General features: G+C 42.4%; 1 protein-coding gene across 1 annotated transcript in view; it reads right to left on the bottom strand.

Annotated features, from left to right (window-relative positions):
• TBXAS1 (thromboxane A synthase 1) overlaps positions 1-22,437 on the bottom strand; it is a 227,206-nt gene that overhangs the window by 91,905 nt on the left and 112,864 nt on the right. The window contains exon 5 of the mRNA XM_085322558.1: positions 7,437-7,553. Coding sequence (XP_085178684.1) covers positions 7,437-7,553 — 117 coding nt within the window. The remainder of the gene's footprint in view (positions 1-7,436; positions 7,554-22,437) is intronic.

Raw genomic sequence — 22,437 nt, 5'->3', positions numbered from 1 at the left:
GCAGAGGACGGGCTGACTGCTGCTTTGAGCTATGGCATAGCACTAAGGCAGGTACCACCCTAGTGGCACTCTTTGTTAGGGCTCTTTCTCCATAGACTGCTGAGATATCCATATAACCTACAGTTTGATATCACAGTCTTTCCTCAACAGTTATGCTGAGCATCAGCAGACAGATGCACAGAAGCCTACCTCTCCTTCCTGAACAATCTCCTTCAGCATACAGTCACCCACAAATGCGAGAAGAACCAACAGACTCATGGTACTACTTCGACAGTCTTGTTACCAAAAACGAACGCTCACTGCATCCTCTCAGCACACCAGGAGAGCTACGCAGGCTGCCCAGCCAAATCCATTTTGTTTGGCACTTCTGCCCCGTGAAGCTGGCATAACACTTTGCACAGGCATGCTGCCATGGCACATGGGCAAGACGATGCACAGTCAAAAGGGCACCAGAGGAGCGGCCAACACACTGTCCAAAGGCAGGAGCCTGAGTCAAGAATGTGTCTCACTGCTCGAGAGGAGCCATACCTATATGGGACAGAGCAGGGTGGCCCTACTTCAGTTCAAAGCTGGAATGATTTGGGCTTTGCTGCAGGAGTTTCACAAGACAGTTCTGAAGTTGGATTAATATTCTGTAAAAGTAGCTGGTATGTGTATGGGAGGTGCACACCATGGTATGCAGCAGTTTTCTTCCATTTCTGGCTTTCTAAAGAAGGTCCCCTGCAGGGAGCTTCTTCTCAAATGGTTCAACAAAATTAACACATTCCTGCTCAACAGATTGAACCAGGGTGAAATGCTTTGTTATCTCTGGGTCCAGTCCCTCCAATGAACTGAACCAGTCAAGGAAAACAAAATGAAAATCCATATTTTAACAGATATGATGTTTTCTAAACAGATGGTGATCACTTTAGATTTTACTTTTATTGCTCTACTTTCTCTTTTATTCTTCATCACATCACCAGACCTGCAACCACCCCAGCCGGTTGCTATTGCTTTCCAACAGCTGGCAGAGATAGCAGGGGCATGTAGGTTGGCCAGCTCATCTCACAGCACCTCTGAACTTTCCACATTCCAGTCTTTCAGAATGCTGTTGCGGTTCATTTCTAGTCATAAGATATTTTTATTAGCAAACCTAACCAGGAAAATGGGGAGGGAGGCACATGGATTTGATTTATTGCTAGCATTATAGGACAGAGCCATATCAATGAGACAAATATTTGCATATGAAAACTATAGGGAATATCTACTTAGGCATCCTCGGCTTTCCTCCCCCCTATCTTTTCCCCCTAGGGAAAATAAATTACTCCAAGATTGCTAACTACAAAGAGTACAGACTGAAACATTCTTGACTCCTGTAACACTTCAAACTCTTTGTTCAGCTGTTAAGAAAAATAAAGTAGTGTTGGGGGAAGGGAACTACACTAAACTTTGAAAACCGTCACAGTAATAGACACATTGATCTGCACTGCCTTGGCTATAACTAACTTCCTATACATTGYTATTTGCCAGGCAGAACATACAAGCTGCCCAACCTGCCCGAGATGCAGTTCTTGGTGGGTAAACAAACCCCAGCTGCTCTGCATTCAGATTGGCTAAGAGTAACAGAGCGAAGAAAAATCTAAACAATATGGTCCTTGTAAATATTTGATCTGCCAGTTATCTAATAGCAAGAGTAGCCCAGAGTCCAAACTTCCTTCTGCCAAACAGGAGCATTTGGGGTTAGGGTTTTCTTGATGCCAGGGGCTTTGCTGCATAAATCCTGCCAATATGCTATTTGGCACATAACAACAATTAGTTTCTGATTCTGCGTATGCACAGTGCATGGGGATGTTTGCACTGTTCAAAGGCATCAGAGTCATGTTCTTCTAGCTAGATAGTCCTCAGTATTTACTATTATTTGCTTTATAATTAGCACTCAAACTATAAAGTAGAGATTCACAAAAGGTCACATTCAAAGTAGTTCTCAATGCCCAGCTGAGGTATTCAAGGAGATATAGCTCCTGCCTCAGCACTAATTAAAAAAAAAAAAAATAATCACTTTCCCTAAGCTTCTCTTTTAATATAATCTCTCCCTATTTCCTAACTGAAGTTGTCCAATTTCTTCCTTGTCCTTCTTTCCTATAACCTGACTACTCTACAGACATGAGATCAGAGACAAGAAGGATGTTAGCTAAAATGATGCTCGTGTCAATGGGAACATCAAGAGATCCTGTGCAGGCTGGTCTGCACGCTGGTGTCCCCCATCTTTTATTCCATGGACATATCCTCCTACTCATTCTCTCTCCCCAGTATAGAGACTTTTGAGACTGGAAGAGATGATCTCTCCTTTACTGTGACAAGGAGAGGTGAACAGAGGTTAAATTGGATTGAACCGCCTTCAACTCCTGTCTTGCTGCTTAAGGAAATACTCCCTTTCTTCTTTAAAAAGGTTAGACAAGGAGAAAGTACTCAACAACATTTCTCACACCTCGCACATCTCCTGTCCCTCTGCCCCACAGGCTTCCTAGTCCCAGCCGTCTCTCCCAGTTACACCCCAATTCCCGTTGCTACCTGCCTGCTTGTCACAGTATATTCCCCATTTGCACCCTCTCTTCTCTCCTGCTGTGTTTGAAGACAGCACCTTTTTCTTTTCCTTTATGCTTCTGAAAGCATGGGGCACCAAAAGCATGAGAGATATAACCTTTTTGCCCAGCTCCACACCTGCAGGTAAAGTCCTACTTAGATTCCAGCTGGATCATGTTCACTGTAGACAGACACTCTGGAGACTTTASTGTTATTGCACAATACCGAGAGATCTTGTGCAGAAGAAACACCTTGTCCCACAAATGGGATAAAATAAAGAGAAAGGAAGTATAASAAGGGAAAAAAAGACATGTCCCCAGCATAAGAACCACTTCTCTACCAAATTTYAAGTCCTTGATTGAAAGCAGGAAAACAGTAGAGCAAGAGAGCAAAAAGTTGTTCGTGAGAGGACCTGTTTCCTTCCCCTCACTATTCACTGGCACAGTRAGCAACTCAGGCAGATGCTGGCTTGTGGCTCAAGGACATGCACATTTCACACATCTGCTTTTAAGTTAGTGATTTGCCTTGTCTCAGGTTAGCATGTTACTTTGCTAAATAACAATAGCAATTTCTAAAGAACTTTCCAAAATGCCTCTGAGCAGTGTTCGAGAGTAGAGTAAGAACAAATCAAGGAAATCTCAACAGTCGCACCATCAGCTCCCACGCTCTGGTGAGATCTGAAAGATCTACGAGTCCAAGATGACACTAGAGCAGTTTCTTGCACTGTTCTATGACGTTCTCACAAGTTCAGCTTTGTGCCTCCCTTGGCTCAAGAGCAAGTGCCTCAACACAAACTCCATTTCACAAGTTACTTAGGACAATGCTACATTACACTGCACTCTAATTTTTGTGTTCTGTTTTGTTTTAATGGTTGATAATGGAGGAGAGGATTCTGGGCATACTGATAGGAGATGACAAGAGTATTGCAGCACCATCAGAATAAATAAAAATCAATAGGTTTTCTGCTAGTGTTAGCTGTAAAAGAGAGCAAAGCTATTTATCAAGCCTGACAAGGGGTCCAGAACTGCAGGATCATCASAGGTACCATAGCAAAGAGAAGAAAAGCAAAATAAGAAATACTAAATATGGAACTGAGAGCAGCACAGCAAGATCACTAACATATTTACTTGCTTTATTACACAACAGCTGTAGACAGTATGACAGGAATACTGGGAACTGCATCTTTTACTCAAGGATCCCTAAGTATTTGACTTCATGAATTCATCATGAATTATACCTTGGACCAACTTTTGGTGATTGGTAATATTCCTATATTACAAACAAAAGAAGTTCAGGTACAGTGAATTTAAGTAGGTTCTAACAAATCATACACAGGCAGCCAGTGACAGAGTTGTAAGTGAAATTTGGTTCTCCTGCTTTCTGTTCTCATTATTAGTGTCCTATAGCAATGGCAGCAGGAGCCTATTCAGGGCTCTCACTAGAAAAAATGCTTTTCAGAAAGAGTAAGACATGACTTGAGAGCTTATTATCAGATCTGCTACCATGTGCGACACTGCATTGCACATGATCATTCTGCAGCACTAGGCCTTAAAAAAAAATCTTTGATTTACACTGTGCTTACCATTATAGTATTTGAGGTTAATGTTATCCAGAATTAAACTTTCCTTCGGTTAGAGCGAACTGTTCTATGAACCTTTTCATACTCATTAGAAAAAGAAAATTGAGAAGGGAGTACACACAGCATACAAAACTCCATAAAAACAACAGTAAAACTGCACAACTTCTAATGCAAGAAACTGAGGAGACAGCAAAAGCTTCAAAAGATACTAGAAAATTTTTGAAAAAATGTTAGGAAATCAATTTGGTGTGTACAGGCAGCAATCCCTACAATGGCCCTCAGCAGTGCTGTAACTCCCTAGTTTTAGTTAATTGCTCATAACTTTCCAAGTGTTCTGGGATCAACTTTTCCTCATTTGGTGACTGTCTGTTGGAGATTTTTGCCGAACTGAGGTGAAATTTCTCAAGTTTAGTGAACTTCTCTGTGATACTACACCACTACCGTGGAGAGACAAGGGCAAAGTACAAATCTATCCATAGCCACAGGAGCTAGAGGCTGCAGCAGGGCATTACAGGTCGAACTCCAGGATAATACTTTAGCTCTGCTTTGTGTTTTGTCCTCCAGCAACCAGCCCAAAAAACAGATGACAAGTTTCTTGTTATTGCTAGTTTTGAAGTTGTCTCTTAGTCCAGTAGTGGAGTCTAATGTTTCTGAACTGGAGACATTAGGAATCTAGACCCTAGGAATTAGGAATCTAGACTTGGAGGCCCTCTGGGCAGCTTTTATCTGAAGTGTTTGCTATGAGAAGCACAAGGAGTTGTTAACATTAACTGCCCTGTTGCAGGTTATTATTTCTCAAATTCTTTCAAAGCACTCAGCTAAATATGTCTGTGTTTGGAGTGCTCTGAGGGGCAATTTCCCAAAGCCACTCGGGACTTTTGCAGCCTCTCCAGTGATGCTGGAGAGTTTGCACAGGCAACCAAAGTCAAGGTAGATATCCAGGATGAACAGGGAGGGTAGAGATATTTTTTTCTGAGCTCAAATCTCCCTGTCAAAGGAACCAGTGTCCTAGGAGAAGAAATGAGGAATGTGCCTAGCAAGTATTTATAAATATATATAACAAAATTTATCTATGTTCTTATATAACAAATTCCATACCACAAGAAACTTATTTGTCATTCCTTTGGGGTGGAGAGGAAGAGGTTGTTATAAACACGATCTCCTCTACTTAACTCTGAGTACTCTGTAGTATGGCCAATCCTAGAACCTAGTATCTTCATTTCCACACTACTGCAGAGGTTCTGAAAGAGTACGAAATGTGGGAGAATTAAAAAGTGGGATTGTAATTAATGAGCACTGACTTCTTTTGAGAAGTGCTGACGTGGTGTCTAAACCAAGCAACAGCATGCGAGCGAGGAGTTAAACTGCACCAACTTCAAGTCCCAGCACTGCTCATTTCTTAGGGATTAAAACGACGTGCTAAGGSTGAGGAGCATGCCCATTCAGAAGAGGTTCTTAATTTTGCACGGGCTCATTGCAGAGAGCCAAGAACAGATCTCCCAGAAAGGCACAGTTCACTGATGTATCGTCACCTGCTGGAAAGGGGAAAGCACCGGTACAAGGCAGACAGGCGCGAGGTCGCCGACACAACAGACCAAAGTTACTCGCGAGCATTCGGCAAGCAAGAGAGAGCGCTCCTCCCTGTCGGGATGGACCGTCGTCCGGGGACACGTGAAACGGGARCAACGTCAGGCCTGTTAGCAAGACCTTCCCCCTCCTCTCTTTCTGCAGTCAAGGAGGAGAAAAGCAACCATTTCTTGGAAACTAAGAGCCTGTGAACAACCTCACCACTGAGTTTCGGACAGGCAGCAGAGGAAAAGCTGATTATCAGGCTAAAAATAAACGTTGCAATTTTCACACGTAAGCTGGCTCCCGGGCGCAAGCCAGCGCTCCCTGGCACCTTCTACCACTAACCGGCGGCTCCACCACCAAGCAGCGCMAAAGGCAGCACCGCGGACTCTCGCCCGACCAAGTAAACTGCAAAACCTGCACCGGCCCTGCCGTAGAGCACAACCCACCCAAGGCCTCCGGCTCGCCTGCCTGGCCGGTGCCGGCAGAGGCTGCTCTGCACCAAGTGAGGGCCGAGCGGCTTCATCTTTTGTTAGTTTAACAGCAAAAAAAAAAAAGCCGAAGCCTCGAGCTGCACGATGCTGATGACCCGCAGCAAAGACAGATTAATTTCAGCTAAGAAAAATGCAAAAAGTCTGCTCCCCCCCCCCCGCACCATTAGCGAGCCACCGCTTGAATATTTAAAAGTCCTGGCGTCTATAAGATTTCACGACCGAGCCAGTGACAGCGTAAATGTCCAGGCGCATAACCAATGATATTGTCACTTCTGATTAATCCGCGATCTTTGCCAGGCTTATGGCCAATTAGAGTTTCCCATAATAAGGAGGTGACAGCTGGTGTTGCTAAGCAACCGCTGTCTATAGAGCTACAGGAGCCAGACGCATTTAGATGTTACTGTGGATTTCGACAGCGGCATGTCAAAACAACACGGGCGTCTGCCCAGTGGAAAATTTTACAACCCAGGACCGGGCGCTACAGCGAGGAATGTTGCCTGTTTGGAATAAAATGCACAGAGGGAATTTTTCTCCCCCCCCAAAAAAAAACCCAAAGAAGAGTTTAATCAGTTGGTCATTATTCCGCATTTAATTAAGAGATACCGCGTCACGAGAATAGAACTTTGTTACAGGGTAATGCGTTCCCATGGCTAAGCAAATGCTGAGACGTTTATAGAAAATTAGCAGCAGGTCAGCACAGAGACATTTATTTTCAGTCAGAGGTATTTATCTGGCAATGACATTCTGTTCCAGTGACTTATTTTATTATATGAAAGGATTAAAGAATAAAAGGGGGGGGGGAAGGAGACGGAGAAATGAAAATAGACTGACAGCAGTTCCTGTGCTAACACGAGAGCTGCTGACTCTGCAAATAATGAAAAGCTACGTTCCAGTGGGGAGCAATAACCTTTCCTGTACTTTAGCTTACTCCTAAAAGTGGGGGGCTGGGGAAGGCTCTTTTTGAGTTCGCTGTACCTTTATGGACAAGCTGACTTACACAGAGAAAGATACAGGGTCAAATCCTCAGGTGAGCTATTTTGAGTTACGCTAATCCACAACCTGGACCACACGGTAGACGCACTCTTCTGCACGTGCTAGCACGATCTAAACAAAGTGGCACAAAGTCGCAGTCTTTCACRTACCCTTAATGTGCAGCTATATAAAATTGAAGCTTACACAGAAGAAAACAATTATCTCYGGTAAATAGGACAGCAACACTGACTACCCCTTACCTCTCTCAGCTTGCTGTCGCCAAAGGCTGGGGTCAGCAGACTCCGGACGTACTTCCATCTGTCATCGCGAAGACAAAGGATGCTGTCGAGCATCGGCTTCGAAACCAGGTTCGGCTTCTACGTCAAAGTAAAACATGATTCAGTTTTGACACAAACGCAATTAGAACTGCTCTAGACTCTGCATCTGAGAAAGATCAGCCAGGAATTGCATTGCTGCCCCACAGCGAGCAGGGTTACAACCAGTCCTGGATACCAAGTTAAACATGGATGAGGCTGGAGAAAATTTCTCTTTTGCTGCCTGCGTTTTTTCTTTGGCTGGTTCTTCTAAAAGACCCGGGTCAGTCTAGCAACTCCTTTCTGGGTCAGTCTAGKAACTCCTTTCTTGGGCTGTCCTGGTTCTGCAGTTTCTGATGTTGTCTGTGATTGCCAGTACTCCTTTGCTGAACCCTGGCTTCTTCTCTCCCTCTCTAAGGTGACAAGCAACAGGACCTGTCAACACTCCCTCCCTGCATGACACGAGTGCCAACGCACTGCATGCGGGTGTTGGTGGGGGACACAATTTCTGGTGACAGCTGGTAYGTCAGACTGTTACATGCATTTTAAAAGTCTTCAGAAAATTTGTTGATTAGAGAGCAAGTCCAAGTCCTTACCCTGTTTGTAAGGAGTACCCTTGTGGAGTTTTGCCCAGGTAAGAGCTTCTGGCCTGGGACTCCTACAGCTTCAGCAGTCGGTCAGACACATCGTTAGTTTGAAGCACTGCCCCAGAACACCAGTTCAGACTCAGCTCATGAAGTTCTGTACCCAAATGATCTCTAGGGATTTGCTAATTTTTAATCCCCTCAACCGGCTAAGAAATCCCTTTACAGAAAATAGTGATATTCACCCAGGAGTAAAAGGAGAAAAAAAGACAAAAGAGGAAGCACGTCTGAAAACATCAGAATCTATGTCTGGAAGAGGCTTCAGGAGATGTCAATCCCCATAGCGCAGTCTACTACAGCAATGTTATTGCCAGATGACATTTTCCTAAATGTTTTTAACGGCCTCAAAAAATGGAGATTCAATGATCTTCCCAGGTACACTATTCCAGTGCTGGACTTCTCTTAYCATGCTAGTACCTTCTCTTGCTGGAACTTAAGACCATTATTTTCTGTGCTATCACAGAGAATGGCTTATTCTCTTCCTTTTTGCAGTAGCCCATATATATCAAAGACTATTATAGTCACTGATCATACTGCAATCGTCTACCCCAATTAACACCAATTTGCTCAAGGTCATTCGCCCATAGGTCACGTTATCCAGGCCCATTTGTTCAATCCCACTGCTCTCTCCTGGGTACTCTTGCTGACTGACATCTTTCTAGATGCCTTTCAAGGCATAGTCCCTGTGACTTGAGGCGGCACTCCAGTAAAGGAAGGATTTTTTCACATATCTTGCAGGCTACGTTCCTCTCTATTTGTCCCAGAATACTACATACCACAACATGACAACGTTGACTCCCATCCTGCTTGTGGTTCACTGCATCTCTCAGACTAAATAACTGCTCCCTATGAAATTATTTCCTGAGCTTTACCTGTGAAGCTGGTCACTCCCAAGACAGGTGTATAGGACTTGTCCTTATCGAATTGCAACCATTCTTTTTATGATTACTTCGCTGATTGATCAAAATCACTTTGAATTCTAGCTCTTTCCTTCAGACCATCTCTCACCCCTCTCAGCCGAGCATCTTACATACATTCAGTTATTGCACTCTGCAGGTCAACCACTAGCAAAAATACTGCAAAGTACTTGAAAAGAAGCCATCTGTGGAAATCTCAATAGCCCGTGCTTCCATTTGGACAGAAGATTGCTCCTGATTACTTTCCAAATCATTTTTCCATCAATATTTCAGGTGTTGTAGAGAGATTTCTCCCAGACCAGCCACCTGGTAATGGTGGGAGTAACTGTGGAGCACCAGTAACCTGGTAACTCTGTGTTGATACCAGACTGTAGAGAGACAACTCACTTGTGCGTGGGAAACCTTTTGGCATCCAGGCTCCTGCCCACCTGCCCAGCAGTGGCAGTGCCAGGCCTCCACAATGTCTGAGGCAGCACATAATTCACGTAAATCAGGAGTTTTTAGCACCTGTTACACATTCAGATGTTTTTACCTGATTTTGTGCCTTGAGACTTCTGATTTTGTTGTCCTTAYGTGCTATTCTGTCATCTTTGTCCTTAGAAATCTGACCTGCTTCCATTCTGTGCAAACCSTTCTTCTCTTCAGGGTCAATGAAGAGCTCACAATTTAGCTACACTGGTCTTCTATCACGCTCCCCAACTTTCCTCCTTATTGGAAGAGTTTGCACTTAATATCTTTCCTTTAAGGAGCTGCCAGCTCTCCTTAACACCTTTTTCCCTTATGCTTGCCAGGAATCTTGCTACAGTGCATAGGCCTGTAAGATGGAGAAGTCTATTTTGTATCACAAGCAGGCAAATGGGATAGTTTAAAGTAGTTAGCAACATTACCCAGTGTAGCAAACCAAGCTGACACACCGGACCAGCTCTGAGTAAAGATGAACTGATTTCAAGCAGAAGTGTATGGGATGGGATGTTACGCTGAAGGAGACTTGAGCCAGATACTCTCACTAGTGACCATCATAAGATATGAGCACGTTTTCATTGTAAACATAGACAATTCTATTTCATGTGAAAATTTAGGGCATGCTGTCAAAGCTGAGGCAGTTTGGATTGTTTTCTCTGTGTGTCCTCTACAAATAAATGATCTGTTTTCTAACTTGTCGGAARGTATCTGTTCCAGGGAGGAACAGATAGGTGCAGCCAGGTGCAGAGAGGTGCAGCCAGGGAGACACCACTGCTTAGTGGAGCTCTGCTTCGTTTGTTGCAGGTAACTCAAAGGCATCGTACAGTCAGAAGAAACAGGCTCTGGATTACACCAAACGTACACCACGCTTGAASAAAATACTCCATCCTAATCTCTGCGCCACTGTTCTTGTGTGATGCTAGGGAAGCCCTTTTCACTAAACCTTGGCTCAGCAGTCACCAAGTCACTCSCTCATTCCTTTGGTCCTCAGTTTCAAACCCAGAGACAGTTTGCAGAGCTGCCGAGCACTCGCTGATGCCACTGAAATCAATGGAAGTATGCTCTGATCATGCAGACTGCATTAGTCCAACGGATTCGGTCCTCAAATTGGGTCCCCCAAATTAGCACAGTCTTTTGGACCTATGCTTCAACTTCCAGCCCTCTCTCCTGATTTACAAAGTGGAGCTATCACATCACCTCCTCAGAACTGCTAATGATACATTAACATTTCTGAAGCATTCAAAAACTACAGTGAAAAGAACAGAATAACAGTTGCCACAAGGAAATGACCAGTTTTGTCTTCCAAGCAAAGTTTGAACAGTGTGCATGGGGGGAAAAAAAAAAGAAGGAATTATAGAGCAACACTTGGAAAAGTATTTTACATCCACTCCTAAATTGAAGGCTGTCCAATCTGTGCACTCTATAAGACAAATGTCCTTTAGAAGACAAGGCTCTACTTAGATAATAACAGATGGGATATAAATCTGACTGCATTTGACTTGAAAGCAAACTCCCTTCTTAAAAAATAAACATTCACCCTAAAAATGCTCCTAATTACATAAGGACTGTACATAAGGCCCCATACTAAGGGGCCCAGGTACTTCACAGACAGCCTGAGCCTGTTAACTGTAATGCTATAATTACGACACTAAGCATAGCTCTGCCTTCTTAGCACTCTACTCTATGTCAGTAATGCTCCCTTAGCATTTTTGGTATATATAGTATTATATACACTTAAAGGAATGCAAGCAAGGAAGACAGTTTTGGCTATAAATTACTTTACTCTGTCTCTTTAAATGGGGTACACAAAAATATATTTGTGTTTATTGGAGCAGCATCAGTGTGACTGAGGGTATAGCAGATTTCATTTATCAGGTTTGCCCTATCATTTCTGCAAACACTTCCTTCCTAATTGCATAACCTCTGTTACAGGTTCATATAGTAGGGATGAAAATGAATTTGGTACGAGAATGAGCCTGAAGTATCTTAGTGAAAGATGAAGTGTCACCTCTCTCAGAATGGACAAACTACCAGCTGCATCTGAGAATTTCTGATCCCATAAAAATCACTAAAAATTACCATGTATGGATACTGTAATAATTTCTAGGGTGGGATTTTTGATTTTAGGCAGGGAAGAAGGTTGCTTTTGAGTCAAATGCAATCAGATTCATCTTCCATCTGGCATTACCTAAATACTCCACAACTGCTCTGCACCTCCTTCTCTAGTGTAATCAACCATTTCCAACTCGATACCGTAATTCTGAACGAAAACTACTAGCAGCACAGTAATCTGCTGCAGCATACCTACACAGTGCTCCTGAGTTCCCACAGTCACAAACAYGGCATCAGAAACAACAGAGGAAGCCAGAGAAACATTTGCTTCCAAACAGATCTTTTGAGCACCAGTGCTTTAAAAACAGAAAATAAAGCAGCATTTGCAGATGAGCAGCATCTTTGAAGCGGATGCAAGAATTCCCTCCCTATTAAGCTGTTCCTTACGCTGACCCTTTAGACGTAATTATTGGCTTGTTTGTCCCCTAGTCAATTTGGCTTGCTGTGTACTACTACATAAATCAGGCCAGTGATTCTTCCCTGGCTCTGAGGACACTCGGCAGAGCACACTTCCTGTCCACAAGGTTAAATCCCTTTCCCCAAAGAGGATGACCAGATCTACGCTGCTTAAGCAGTAGCAGTGCATGTTCTCTTGATCTGTGCCCAGACAGCATCTTGGGGAGAATTAACTGATACAGGACAAAACTATGCTAAGTGGTGTCTAAGTATAGGCATCTGCAGGACCTACCCATGCACCCATATACTGGCTTTGCTTTGTCCAGCAGCATAGCTGTAGCCTGGGGTGATACTAAAATCATTTGCTCCTTTTTCTGCATTTGTCACCAGTGGGCTAGGCTGAGCCACTGGCAACCAGTGATGACTGTCCAGAGCAGGAGAAAGGTAGCGCCACAGTGGTCTCCTCACAAACAAGCACATCTTGCTTCCTTTGGTGGAAAGATGAGGAATGAAAACTTGTAATCAGCAGAAGAAAYTTAATGCCACCAGGCATTCTTAAAACGTCCTGAAGAGGACGTAAGGGCATCCACTAAGACTCTTAATAACCTACCAGCTSCAAAACCTACTATATAAGCCATTCACCTCCATAGAATCAACTGCTAATCYAATCCATATGTTTTACATGACACAGCATGAAATTAAACTCTGCAAAACATGGTCCTAGAAATTTTGTCTTAAACTTAACTTTAATCATAGTGYAGTGTTGTCAGGTTCAAAACCAACTGTAAATCACGTACCTTTGCTGGAGCCAAATGTCAATACTGAAAACCTAGTGGGATTCATATAACGAACCAAGCTCTACARCTCCTGAAAGCCCAGATCCTCCAAGTAACTCCACCACTACTCATGGCAATAGTCGTATCTAGCAAATACCATTTGCCTTCATGCTAGCCATAAGCTTTACCTTAGCCCTGCAGTCTTTGCAGCATCCAACTGTAACAGGATCCTCCACCTGCATTGCCCTGGACTCCACTCACAATCCTGCAATCCATGCTACCGTAAGCCATTCACTTCTCTCAAGTCCAAATCTTCTCAATCTCTCTGTACTCTACAGTACTCAGGGATAAATCCAGCTATTGGTCCCCCCCCTTGCCTGCTGCACACAGGCTGTGCCACCTCCGAGTCCATGCGGCATGCAAGGTTGGAGGACACGGGGCCTTCCTCTCCCAGTCCTCGGACAYGCCACGCAGTATCTGTGATAGCTCTAGAGAGCACAGTGTTGGGCTTCCTCCTGGGTAAGCCCCCAAAATACATACACAGCCATGAGCAGGCAGTAGGGCTGGCACATCATCGGGGTAATTTGTAATTCATCTTGTTATTTTAAAAGAGGGTTGGCTGTCCTCCTTTTTTAAATGTAAACTTGGGATTAGGCTTTGCCATTCTGCTTAAAAAAATGCATTTTATGATCAAATTTAATAAGATATCAAAGAAAGATTTTACAGAGCAAAGAGAGGTCTCTCTATCCCCATTCATCAGATATAAACTATAAGTAAAACCTTTTCATAAGGCTGCTTGTTCAGCCTTGGTTGTACCACTTGATCRACAGGCCACCACCACCAGTCCAGCCAGCAGGAGGAATCAGTAAGCACACGAACTGCTTGGATGATATTTTAACCAACTAGTGGCAGGACACGGATCAACACACCACCTCCTCTTCAAAAAAAACAGCAACAACAAATGTGACAGATCTCCAACTATTCATCTCACTAAGCCTGCAGAAAGTGGATCACAAAAGTGGGAATGCAAATGTGTCCATGATTAGTATAAAAACTTTGGACTTGGTAAACTCATGAAGTATATTCCGTCAATCTTCCTTGCTGTCATGTAAGAGAAAAATTATGCTCAGTTCTACMTGTGTTCAAGACAYTGAAAAATAGGTTGCATAGTGGCTGCTGGTTGACCAGGAGAGCAGTGTTGCATATTATTAAAATGAARCAAAAACAGTTGTTTTAAGTCATAYTTTCTGTAGATCATTACCACTTCCATCTAGCAGGTTCTCRCTTACACAGATGTTGTAGCCTCATCTCTAAAACATTTATAGCTTTTCTCTTCATAAATCATGAGATCTTCTGAGCTGAAGCAAGACTTGACTCCTTACCCACACATCCTGGTCGTCACGCCAGGGCAGAGGCCTGACAATGCCCACTGACCAYGGTGGCCCACAGTGAGGGAGACCAGTGGGTCCCTTGCAGCCATCACCTGCCTCCCACCTGTGTAACAGCAAAGGAAACTGCTGATTACGACTGTAAACACAGGTGCAGTCTCTCCCAAACTAGGCTYGTTTACCTTTTCATTTCCATTACTGTTTCATTTACCTTTTCCAAAACTGCACAAYGCAATTCTCAGAAGCCAGACACGCTGCCTCCCCCAGGCAGGTTTGACAGGGTAACTGAAATCAGTGCCTGCTGTCTGTTACAACTGAGCACTTTTCTTCACATGCATTTTCCAAAAGGCCCTCCCAGATCATCATTAAGCCTACTATACTTTATTTTTCCCTACAAAAGCCCATTCGTATCAAATTTGATTTTAGAATCTCTGATATAGGAGGTCTTCTTATGGTTAAGGAGGGAAAGATTTCACCAAACTTAACTCCCAAAGCTTTGGCTATTTCACAGAAGTGTCCAGTRAAGCTTTTAACTTAAGTTAAAACCATCCTGCTTGGGTAGGAGAGGAGAAAAATCTCTGTGCGTTATCTATTCTACTAAGTTTTTAGGTTCTTCCTGGTCATTAAGTGACTTCAGAAAGTGTTACCAGGAGAACTGGTTGCAGTGATTAGAGCAATTGTCTTCCAGCCTACTGTATAGATCAGACCATACAAAAGGGCAGCTCCAAGCTCTTCCCTTTGTTGTCAAGTCAGGTTTTTCAATGACTGACTAATGGCTACTGCTCATCATTACTCATTGGAAAAATGGCACAGGCCAACACCAGCTTACAACTAAACCATGGCTTTTTCCCCCCTATTGTGGCAAGCTGCCTGGAAACATCTGCTCTTGTCTTTGCAAACATTTTCTTAAGTCATGGTTTTGTCAATAGAAACCAAAGTGAGTCATTGCTATGAGGTAAATATAACCATTCGTAAATGCTAAAATAAACACATATGGCCTCCTGCAGTCTGACCTGGACTGATGCAATTCACACATCATCCCATTTGTTGGTGTAAATAAGATCAAAATTAAGTCCACCTCCTCATCATTTTGCATACAAGGGATCAAAACAATCAACCCAAAGAGAAAARTATCTACTGTTAATTAATTAACGGTACTGATATTATAACTTAGGTTGCATTAGAGAACCTGTATYCTATACTCAGTTTCTGCTCTGATGAGAAGCTGTTTTTAAGCATAATGCTTAAATCTAGTTTCCAGCTGATGTAATTGGACTATTTAGTGTTGCATAAAGTAATAACACTATTAAAAATGTCTCTGTTTATGCACACTATTCATAGAGGAAAGGTTGAGGACCAGAATATTYCTTTTACAGATTTTTAGGAGAGCTGGGGGGAAACAGTTCCTCAAAACTTTTGCTGCTGCAGATACATTCCCAYGTTTTCAGGGGATGCACACATGAACTTGGGGTAGAATGCAAAACTTGATTTTTCGGTTATATAGAAACATCACATACTATTCGTCTACTCACTCAAGGACATACTTGCAACATCTTTGGAGATCCCAAGGAATGCCAAGAGAGATTTTAAGTGTTAACCAGCATTCCACTGCCTATCTTCAAGGCTGCTGATCCTGTCATAATCTTCACCCAAATGCCTTGATCTGCAGTATGCCAGGACTCACAGTAGCCAGTATATTGAGCACTGAGTTGTCCAAACTGCCATAACAAGCATGCAGGAAGATTCCTGCCCTTTCCCAGGGCTTTGCCACCTCCCTTCTCATAGAGACCATAACAGAACCTACTCAGGAAGAGATGTTAAAGCTGTGATCAGGGATTACTCCCTTTCTTTTAAAAAAAGAGTTAAGAAAGCTATGGTGGTGACACCCTTTCACACTGTCACTGAGGGAACTCAGCTCACACATGAGGAAATAAGTTGTAATTCCTCCCTGTGGATAATGATGGGAAGAAGAGTAAGGAAGTAAGAAAAAGGAAGAAGGAAAGAACAACGATGGCTGGAGCACATGATAGTCAAAGCTAAGAAGAAAGRTATTCCTAAACCCTCCTGTCCTCAAGGAATATTTAGCAGTAAATTGAGACTAGAATTAGAGCATTCTGCATGTGAAAAGAGTCTTGAGTTCCAGTTCCTCTCCAATATCCGTTTATATAAAACTATCATTAGATAAAGATGCAGGAGTAATATTTTGTAGCAGTACCTGAAACCTTCACCTGCCTACTCCAGCTGAGTGCCCTAACTACTAAGGCTACAGAAACACACTTTTTCCCTACCATGAATGCCTGAGGTCTGCACACAAAACAGAATAGCTTCAACAGAAAAGGCCAAAAACACATCTTCCCCGAGAATCACACATGGGGTTTTGTGTAGGCACTTCCCAGAGTGATGAGTTATGCCTCTTGAAACCACTTCCAATAAACAGTACAAAAACCCTTCCTGCACACTGGGCAAGTTCCCTTGGCATTCCGGATTGTGTAAAAGGGGAGCAGTGCCACCACCTCCCCTCCTGCGACTTGAAGGAGCATATTTGCTGCTGCTGTTTTCTTCAAAGCCTGAACCACCAGGCAATTTCAGAGTCTAGCTGTAATGTCAAGATCTCCTTCAGGCGTCCCATTCATAGATGTCCTGGGCTGGGACACGAGACGGGTCTCGATCATGCCGAGCAGTTCAGCATCTAAATGCCTCTGACCCTTCTCAGAGGTAGAGCTGTAGGTGCCTGAGACACCTCCATTTTGAAACCGCAGGTGCCAAGGGACTCAAGGCACCTCCAAGCATCAGGTGTGGTGAAGCGAGAGTTTTAAGGATCTAAATTTTCAATTTAAGCTCCTRAAATGGGAGTTAAATGTTTTGAGACTTTCTGATTACTACCAAAATGAAGCTGGCCAGACTACGAGGAGACCTGCCAGTTGCTTAGTTTAGAAGTATTACTTGCATGCAGAGTTTTTCTTCAGAGCACAATAAATATAAAATGGTGTTTTACATGCATTTCAAATTTTATTGACAATTTCAGTTTGAACTATTTCAGTCAAATGTTATATAGAACTAAAATTATAAACAGGCCAGTCTAGCTTAAAATCTCAAAGCAGTGAGAAACGCTAAAAGAAAACACCTGAGTAAGCAGTAAATTATAACTTAAAGCTGAGGCTCTTTTCAAAATTCTAGCTTTCTTTTAAATTCTCATACAGCATCTAAAAGCTGTTGTCCAACTTCATAGTTCCCRTAAGACAACATCCTGATATACAAAATACACTTCAAAGTGTCATTTAACTGATTTGAAACAGAACGTTTGGCATCAGTTCATCAGACCAAAGAGCTCCAATATGCCTGCAATAAATCCAAAACCAAGTATTTTACCTTTTTTCCCCCAACCCAAAATGAAAAATTGAAAGCCAACTCAAGTAAAGCAAATAAAGACCAGCTTGTGAAAGCTCTTCAAATTTTTCAAAAATATAAATGTGTTCAAAATGCTATTAAGCTAAGTGAATAGAAGGAAAGCACTATTAAAATTTAAATATGTGGATATAACTCCAGCTCAGAAGTCCAAAAGCTATTGACAGTCACAAGTTAGGAGGCTATTTAAAGGCAATACTACTCTGCACTTGCCAAGTTCTTTTTCTGAGCATCTGCTGCTGGTCCCTGTCAGAAACAGGGCACTGCCTGTCCAAATATGACCCTTTTTATGTTATTTTTCTTTGAAAACTTGTTCAGAGGGAAAACTCCAGGTCAGCTGTAATGGCAACATAACCAGCTGTCAACAAATCACATTTACATTATCTTGCTAACTGAAGAATTGAAATTCCCCCACAATTGTTTCTAATTACATTATATGTATATTTAGACATGGGGGGGGGGGGGAGAATTTTGTGTTTTAAGACCTCCACATCTATCTGTGAAAACATTAATGCATTTTCCTGATACCAGAAGCTGCTTTAGTTCCTCATTCATTTGTCCCCCAAGAAGAGCTGGGCTATAAAACTTTGTGAGTAGTTGCATAGCATACTTTGGGGGTTTTATCTTCTAAGATTTCACATTTGCATTTTTTTTTGTTTGCTTTAATCGAGTAAATCAAAACAAACCAAAATGCTCCTGATTTATCAAAGCATGTCAAAATATGCTTATATGAAAGAACATTTTTTCATTTGACTCACACACAAATTAATTTAAATGCATTTTATCTTTGATTTTTAAGTTAGAAAATTGTTGGTCATATAATAATTTCAACAATAATGAAGTCCTTTTCCATAAAGATAACATTGTGGGGCTTATGACAGTATCATGAGTTCCCCAAAGCTCACAATATTAGGAAAAAAAGCCTCCTTTCACAAAAAAAGCTGTAACTAGACTGTTCCTCATACTCTTTTYGATTCCTTCAAAGAGAGCAGCTAAAACATTCCTCTGAGCACCAGCAAGTACCTTGTTCAAAGTAACAGTATCAGCTACCTTTGCTTTCTCGAACCTACTAGGCTTTTAAGAGCAAGCAGGGCAGACTGCGAAGCATAAAGCACATCACTGTATCTTGTAAATTTAAGAGTTTGAGGACAAGAGGAAAAAAAAAAAAAAAAAACAGATCGAAGATCAAACCCCAAAGCTCCTGTTCTTGCAAAACGGGCCTCGTCCAGGTGACACAGCACTCGGAAGGCCCGTTTCACCGCCGCGTTACTTCAGCTTCACGGCAGGCTTTCCACAACAGGAACCTGCAGAGGTGCGTCACAGCCTGAATTCACAGCTCCTTACGCTGCCCCAACTGCTGTTCACTCCCCGCCAGATCCGTAGCTACTATTTCAGGCTTAGATAGAAGCCTTAGAAGTAAAACAAGCTCAGAGCTTCACAAACATACAACAGGGCTTGGAATTTTGATCCTCTTTTCTCCGGTGCCCAGAGAAGGAACGTTTGCCAGCTGCGAGAATGAAACACCTGCAAATCAGCATTGCGTACTAACCCCAGGATAGCTAGGCACGTGCGTAAAGGCAACAGGTAACCTGGCCAGAGGTTGCCGTAGTCCTGCCCGCAGAGAGAGACTCTGTTCTTCCCATGCGAAGGAGCAAAGAGGCCTCCCTCTCTCTAGGAGACCATGCATCAGTGACATTCCCAGGCTACACACACATCCACTCAACTCTATGCATCTAACTTTTTTTTTTTTTTTGAATGTTACTAGTATCTGCTCAAGCATAGATTTAACAAGGAAAGTGGGAGAAGGGGAAAACAACAGGTTTCCGAATCATCAGTGTTGCCGGGTGTCACAGCTGAATCCCCACCAGCATCCTGACAAATATCTCGAAACGCAAAACAACCCCTTGCAGCCTGTCTAAAACCTGGTAACTTTTCCTTAGGATASGTCTTAACCTTGAGATCAGCTTAGACAGTTCTTACAGTCAAAACTGACACAGTATATAATATAAAATAGRTGTAAATTAATATAATATAAAATACAATACAATAGAAAAGCTGCCATGAGAGCCAAGGTAACAGCTGAAAGGAAATGAGAGTTGTCCCCTGTGACCACTGAGAAGAGAAGAACCAAGGCTGGGCCACCCAGCAGRCTTCTCCATCCAGAGAACTTCTAACTGGAAATAGTCAAACATAAATTAGGCAGGGGTGGTTATCTCTAGATACTTAAAACACACATTCAACAAAACAAAAACAGAGCTGGTTGGAGAAACCTAAATAAAGCTGGCCACTTGATAGAAACTGGAAACACTGCAAAAATCAATTTATTTTTCCAGGCTTTTGGGAAGAAAAATGAAGGAAGTTCCAACAAAACATCTTGTTACACATGTTTTTGAAACAAAAGAACTTTGCATTTTGAAACCAATTTGATATTACAATAAAAGTAAAATATTCCAATCAATCTTTTACATTAATTTTTATTTCAGCTTTTGASTCTTCAAAATTATCCATATCATGAAACTTCTATCTTCCAAACATTTCTAAAAATAAAAAAACCCTCCACTTTTGCATCTACTATCATTCTTTTTAAGCACATACTTTTTAATCAAATCCTAGAAAACATTAATGTAAAATATATTATTTTTAATTCTCAAGACTGGCAGTATAGTATGCATATATTCCTACTGCAGTTAAATAATACTATATTAGGAAGAAAYTAGGAGAGCAAAATAAAGTATTAAAAGGTTTGAAGATGTTAGACTGAGGGTAGCTGTTGTATCACTAAGCAGATGCAGAAATAGTTCCAACTCTTTAGCTATCTTATTACATACTATTTTTTCCCACAGGTTATCTATTTGATTTTGCAAATGTAACATTAAAAATATATACAGTAACATCCTACAAGGGTTTTTTTTTTCATATTACATTTTTAAAAATCTTTCATGAGAATTGGATCCGCCACAAACTCAGGATTCCACAGTCTCTAGCAGGAGAGAACATAACTACTTGTGGCAGTTAGCGATCTGCAGAGCACTGTCACCAGAGAGCAATGCTTTGCCAGTGAGCTTCCATGCTCTTTAATAATTTTTACTGAGTCTGCGTTTACTGAGATTCTTCAGAGGCTTATAAACTTAAGCAGGTTGGTCAGATTTTCAAAATGTTTTTTATATCCAGCCCTTACACAAGAGGGATCAAAGTCAAAGAAAAGSGCATTCAGTTTATATTTTTTCTACAATAGATACATAACCCTATCTTTTCCTTAATGTTTCTTCTCAGAAATAGCTAGRCCATTTTGACTGAAAAATCCTACATCGAAAATATTAATTGAAGCAGTTCAAGTTCGATAAACTACTGAAAGCTAAATATTGTAATGAAATGCACTGGGCAACTGTGATTACAGATATCACCATTACCTCTGCTACAGTACAGCTCCTTTGGAACCAATAAAATACCAGTACAGTCCTGATTATAGACAAACATGATTGAAGGTCAGTGACTGGTTGAGCTGGGATGTTCCCAAGCTATTGTAAAATAATTCAGAATTATTTTAGGAAAGCAGCATAAAAAGTGCAAGAGTGCAGTTTTAGTTTCATCTAAATGCGCATACTGAAAATGAAAAAGGAAGTGGTGAAAATGTCCTTTGCAATTGCTTTGAAAAGGGGAAAAATGTCTTGTGTATCTTAAACTTTCAGTTAATCTAGCCAGAGCAGAACAGCACAAGATAGTTCTTGTTTTTACGACCTATTTCCCCAAATCCTTTCTGCAAGGCCAAGTATAAAAGGAAAAGGAGGAGAACAGGACATTATTTCAGTAAAGAATGGAGGTTTTTTAGTATCTATTGCTTAGCAGCAGCGAGAGGAGACTCGCGCAAGTAAATAATTAACATTGATCAACAATCCCCCCGCCCCCCAGAATAGCTGTTTCCCGATCCATGTATACATTTATTGCCTGCATACATTTATGGTGCTCATGTGCCTAAATGAAGCCCATGAGAACGAGCAGCAGCTGGGGCTGCTCAGAGTTGGGTGCACTTGTTAAACCAGACAGCAAGGAACGAGCCCAGCAACAGGAACGAGCCCCAAAAGTAACAAGAAGGTGCTGGGAAGTTTGAAGCAAGATTTCTCTTGCAGGTGCTCTGCCCTGCACCTGCGAAACGCAAGGCAGCTCTTCCATCCCCTGCAGCATCAGACCACCCAACTATTAGCTATCAACTATTTACAACAAATGGTGCCAAGATAGCCGGTTGCTACCTAAACAAAGACAAATTCTCTCTAGAGAGACTAAAACGAGACCTGCCGACTCATTTTTCACGTAYGATCTGTAAGATTTATAGCCATGACCTAGTGGTATGGGGTGTGTAGTCTCTAAATGCCCTTTCTCGTGGAGTTTTTACTCTTGCAGAAAGGACATTACATAGGGTGTGACAACAAACAAAAAATCAGAGCGCGGCACCAAGTTTTTACCCACCCGAAAGCTATCAGACATGAGGTAATTTTTTGCAAAGACAAGAATGTTCCAGTCTACGGCCTGAAAACCACTGAAAAAACAGCTGCAGCAATGGAAGATGCCACTTACCCCACCCGCTGCCCATTGCTCCCCCCGTACCGCAGATTACCACCACTGCAACGGAGCTGGTAGAAAGACCATCATCTGCGCCCACGCAAAGTCAGCCTGCAGGGCTTGGGAAGAGCCTGCACCCGGACGGGCACCCGGACGGACGAGCCGCAGTACTGAACTGGGCGAGGGCTGCCCGCACGATCCCTGCTCCAGGCCGCGCTCAGGCAGCGGGAACTCCGGCTACCGCGTTGTTAACAAAACGCTGGCAGYGATGACATTATCTTAAATCACGC

Source organism: Rhea americana, unplaced genomic scaffold (genome assembly GCF_003343005.1).
Source record: "Rhea americana isolate MKP2758 unplaced genomic scaffold, rheAme1 scaffold_79, whole genome shotgun sequence".
Lineage (NCBI taxonomy): Eukaryota > Metazoa > Chordata > Aves > Rheiformes > Rheidae > Rhea > Rhea americana.
Note: the sequence above shows the minus strand (reverse complement) of the source record. Positions and strands in the feature narration are given on the sequence as shown.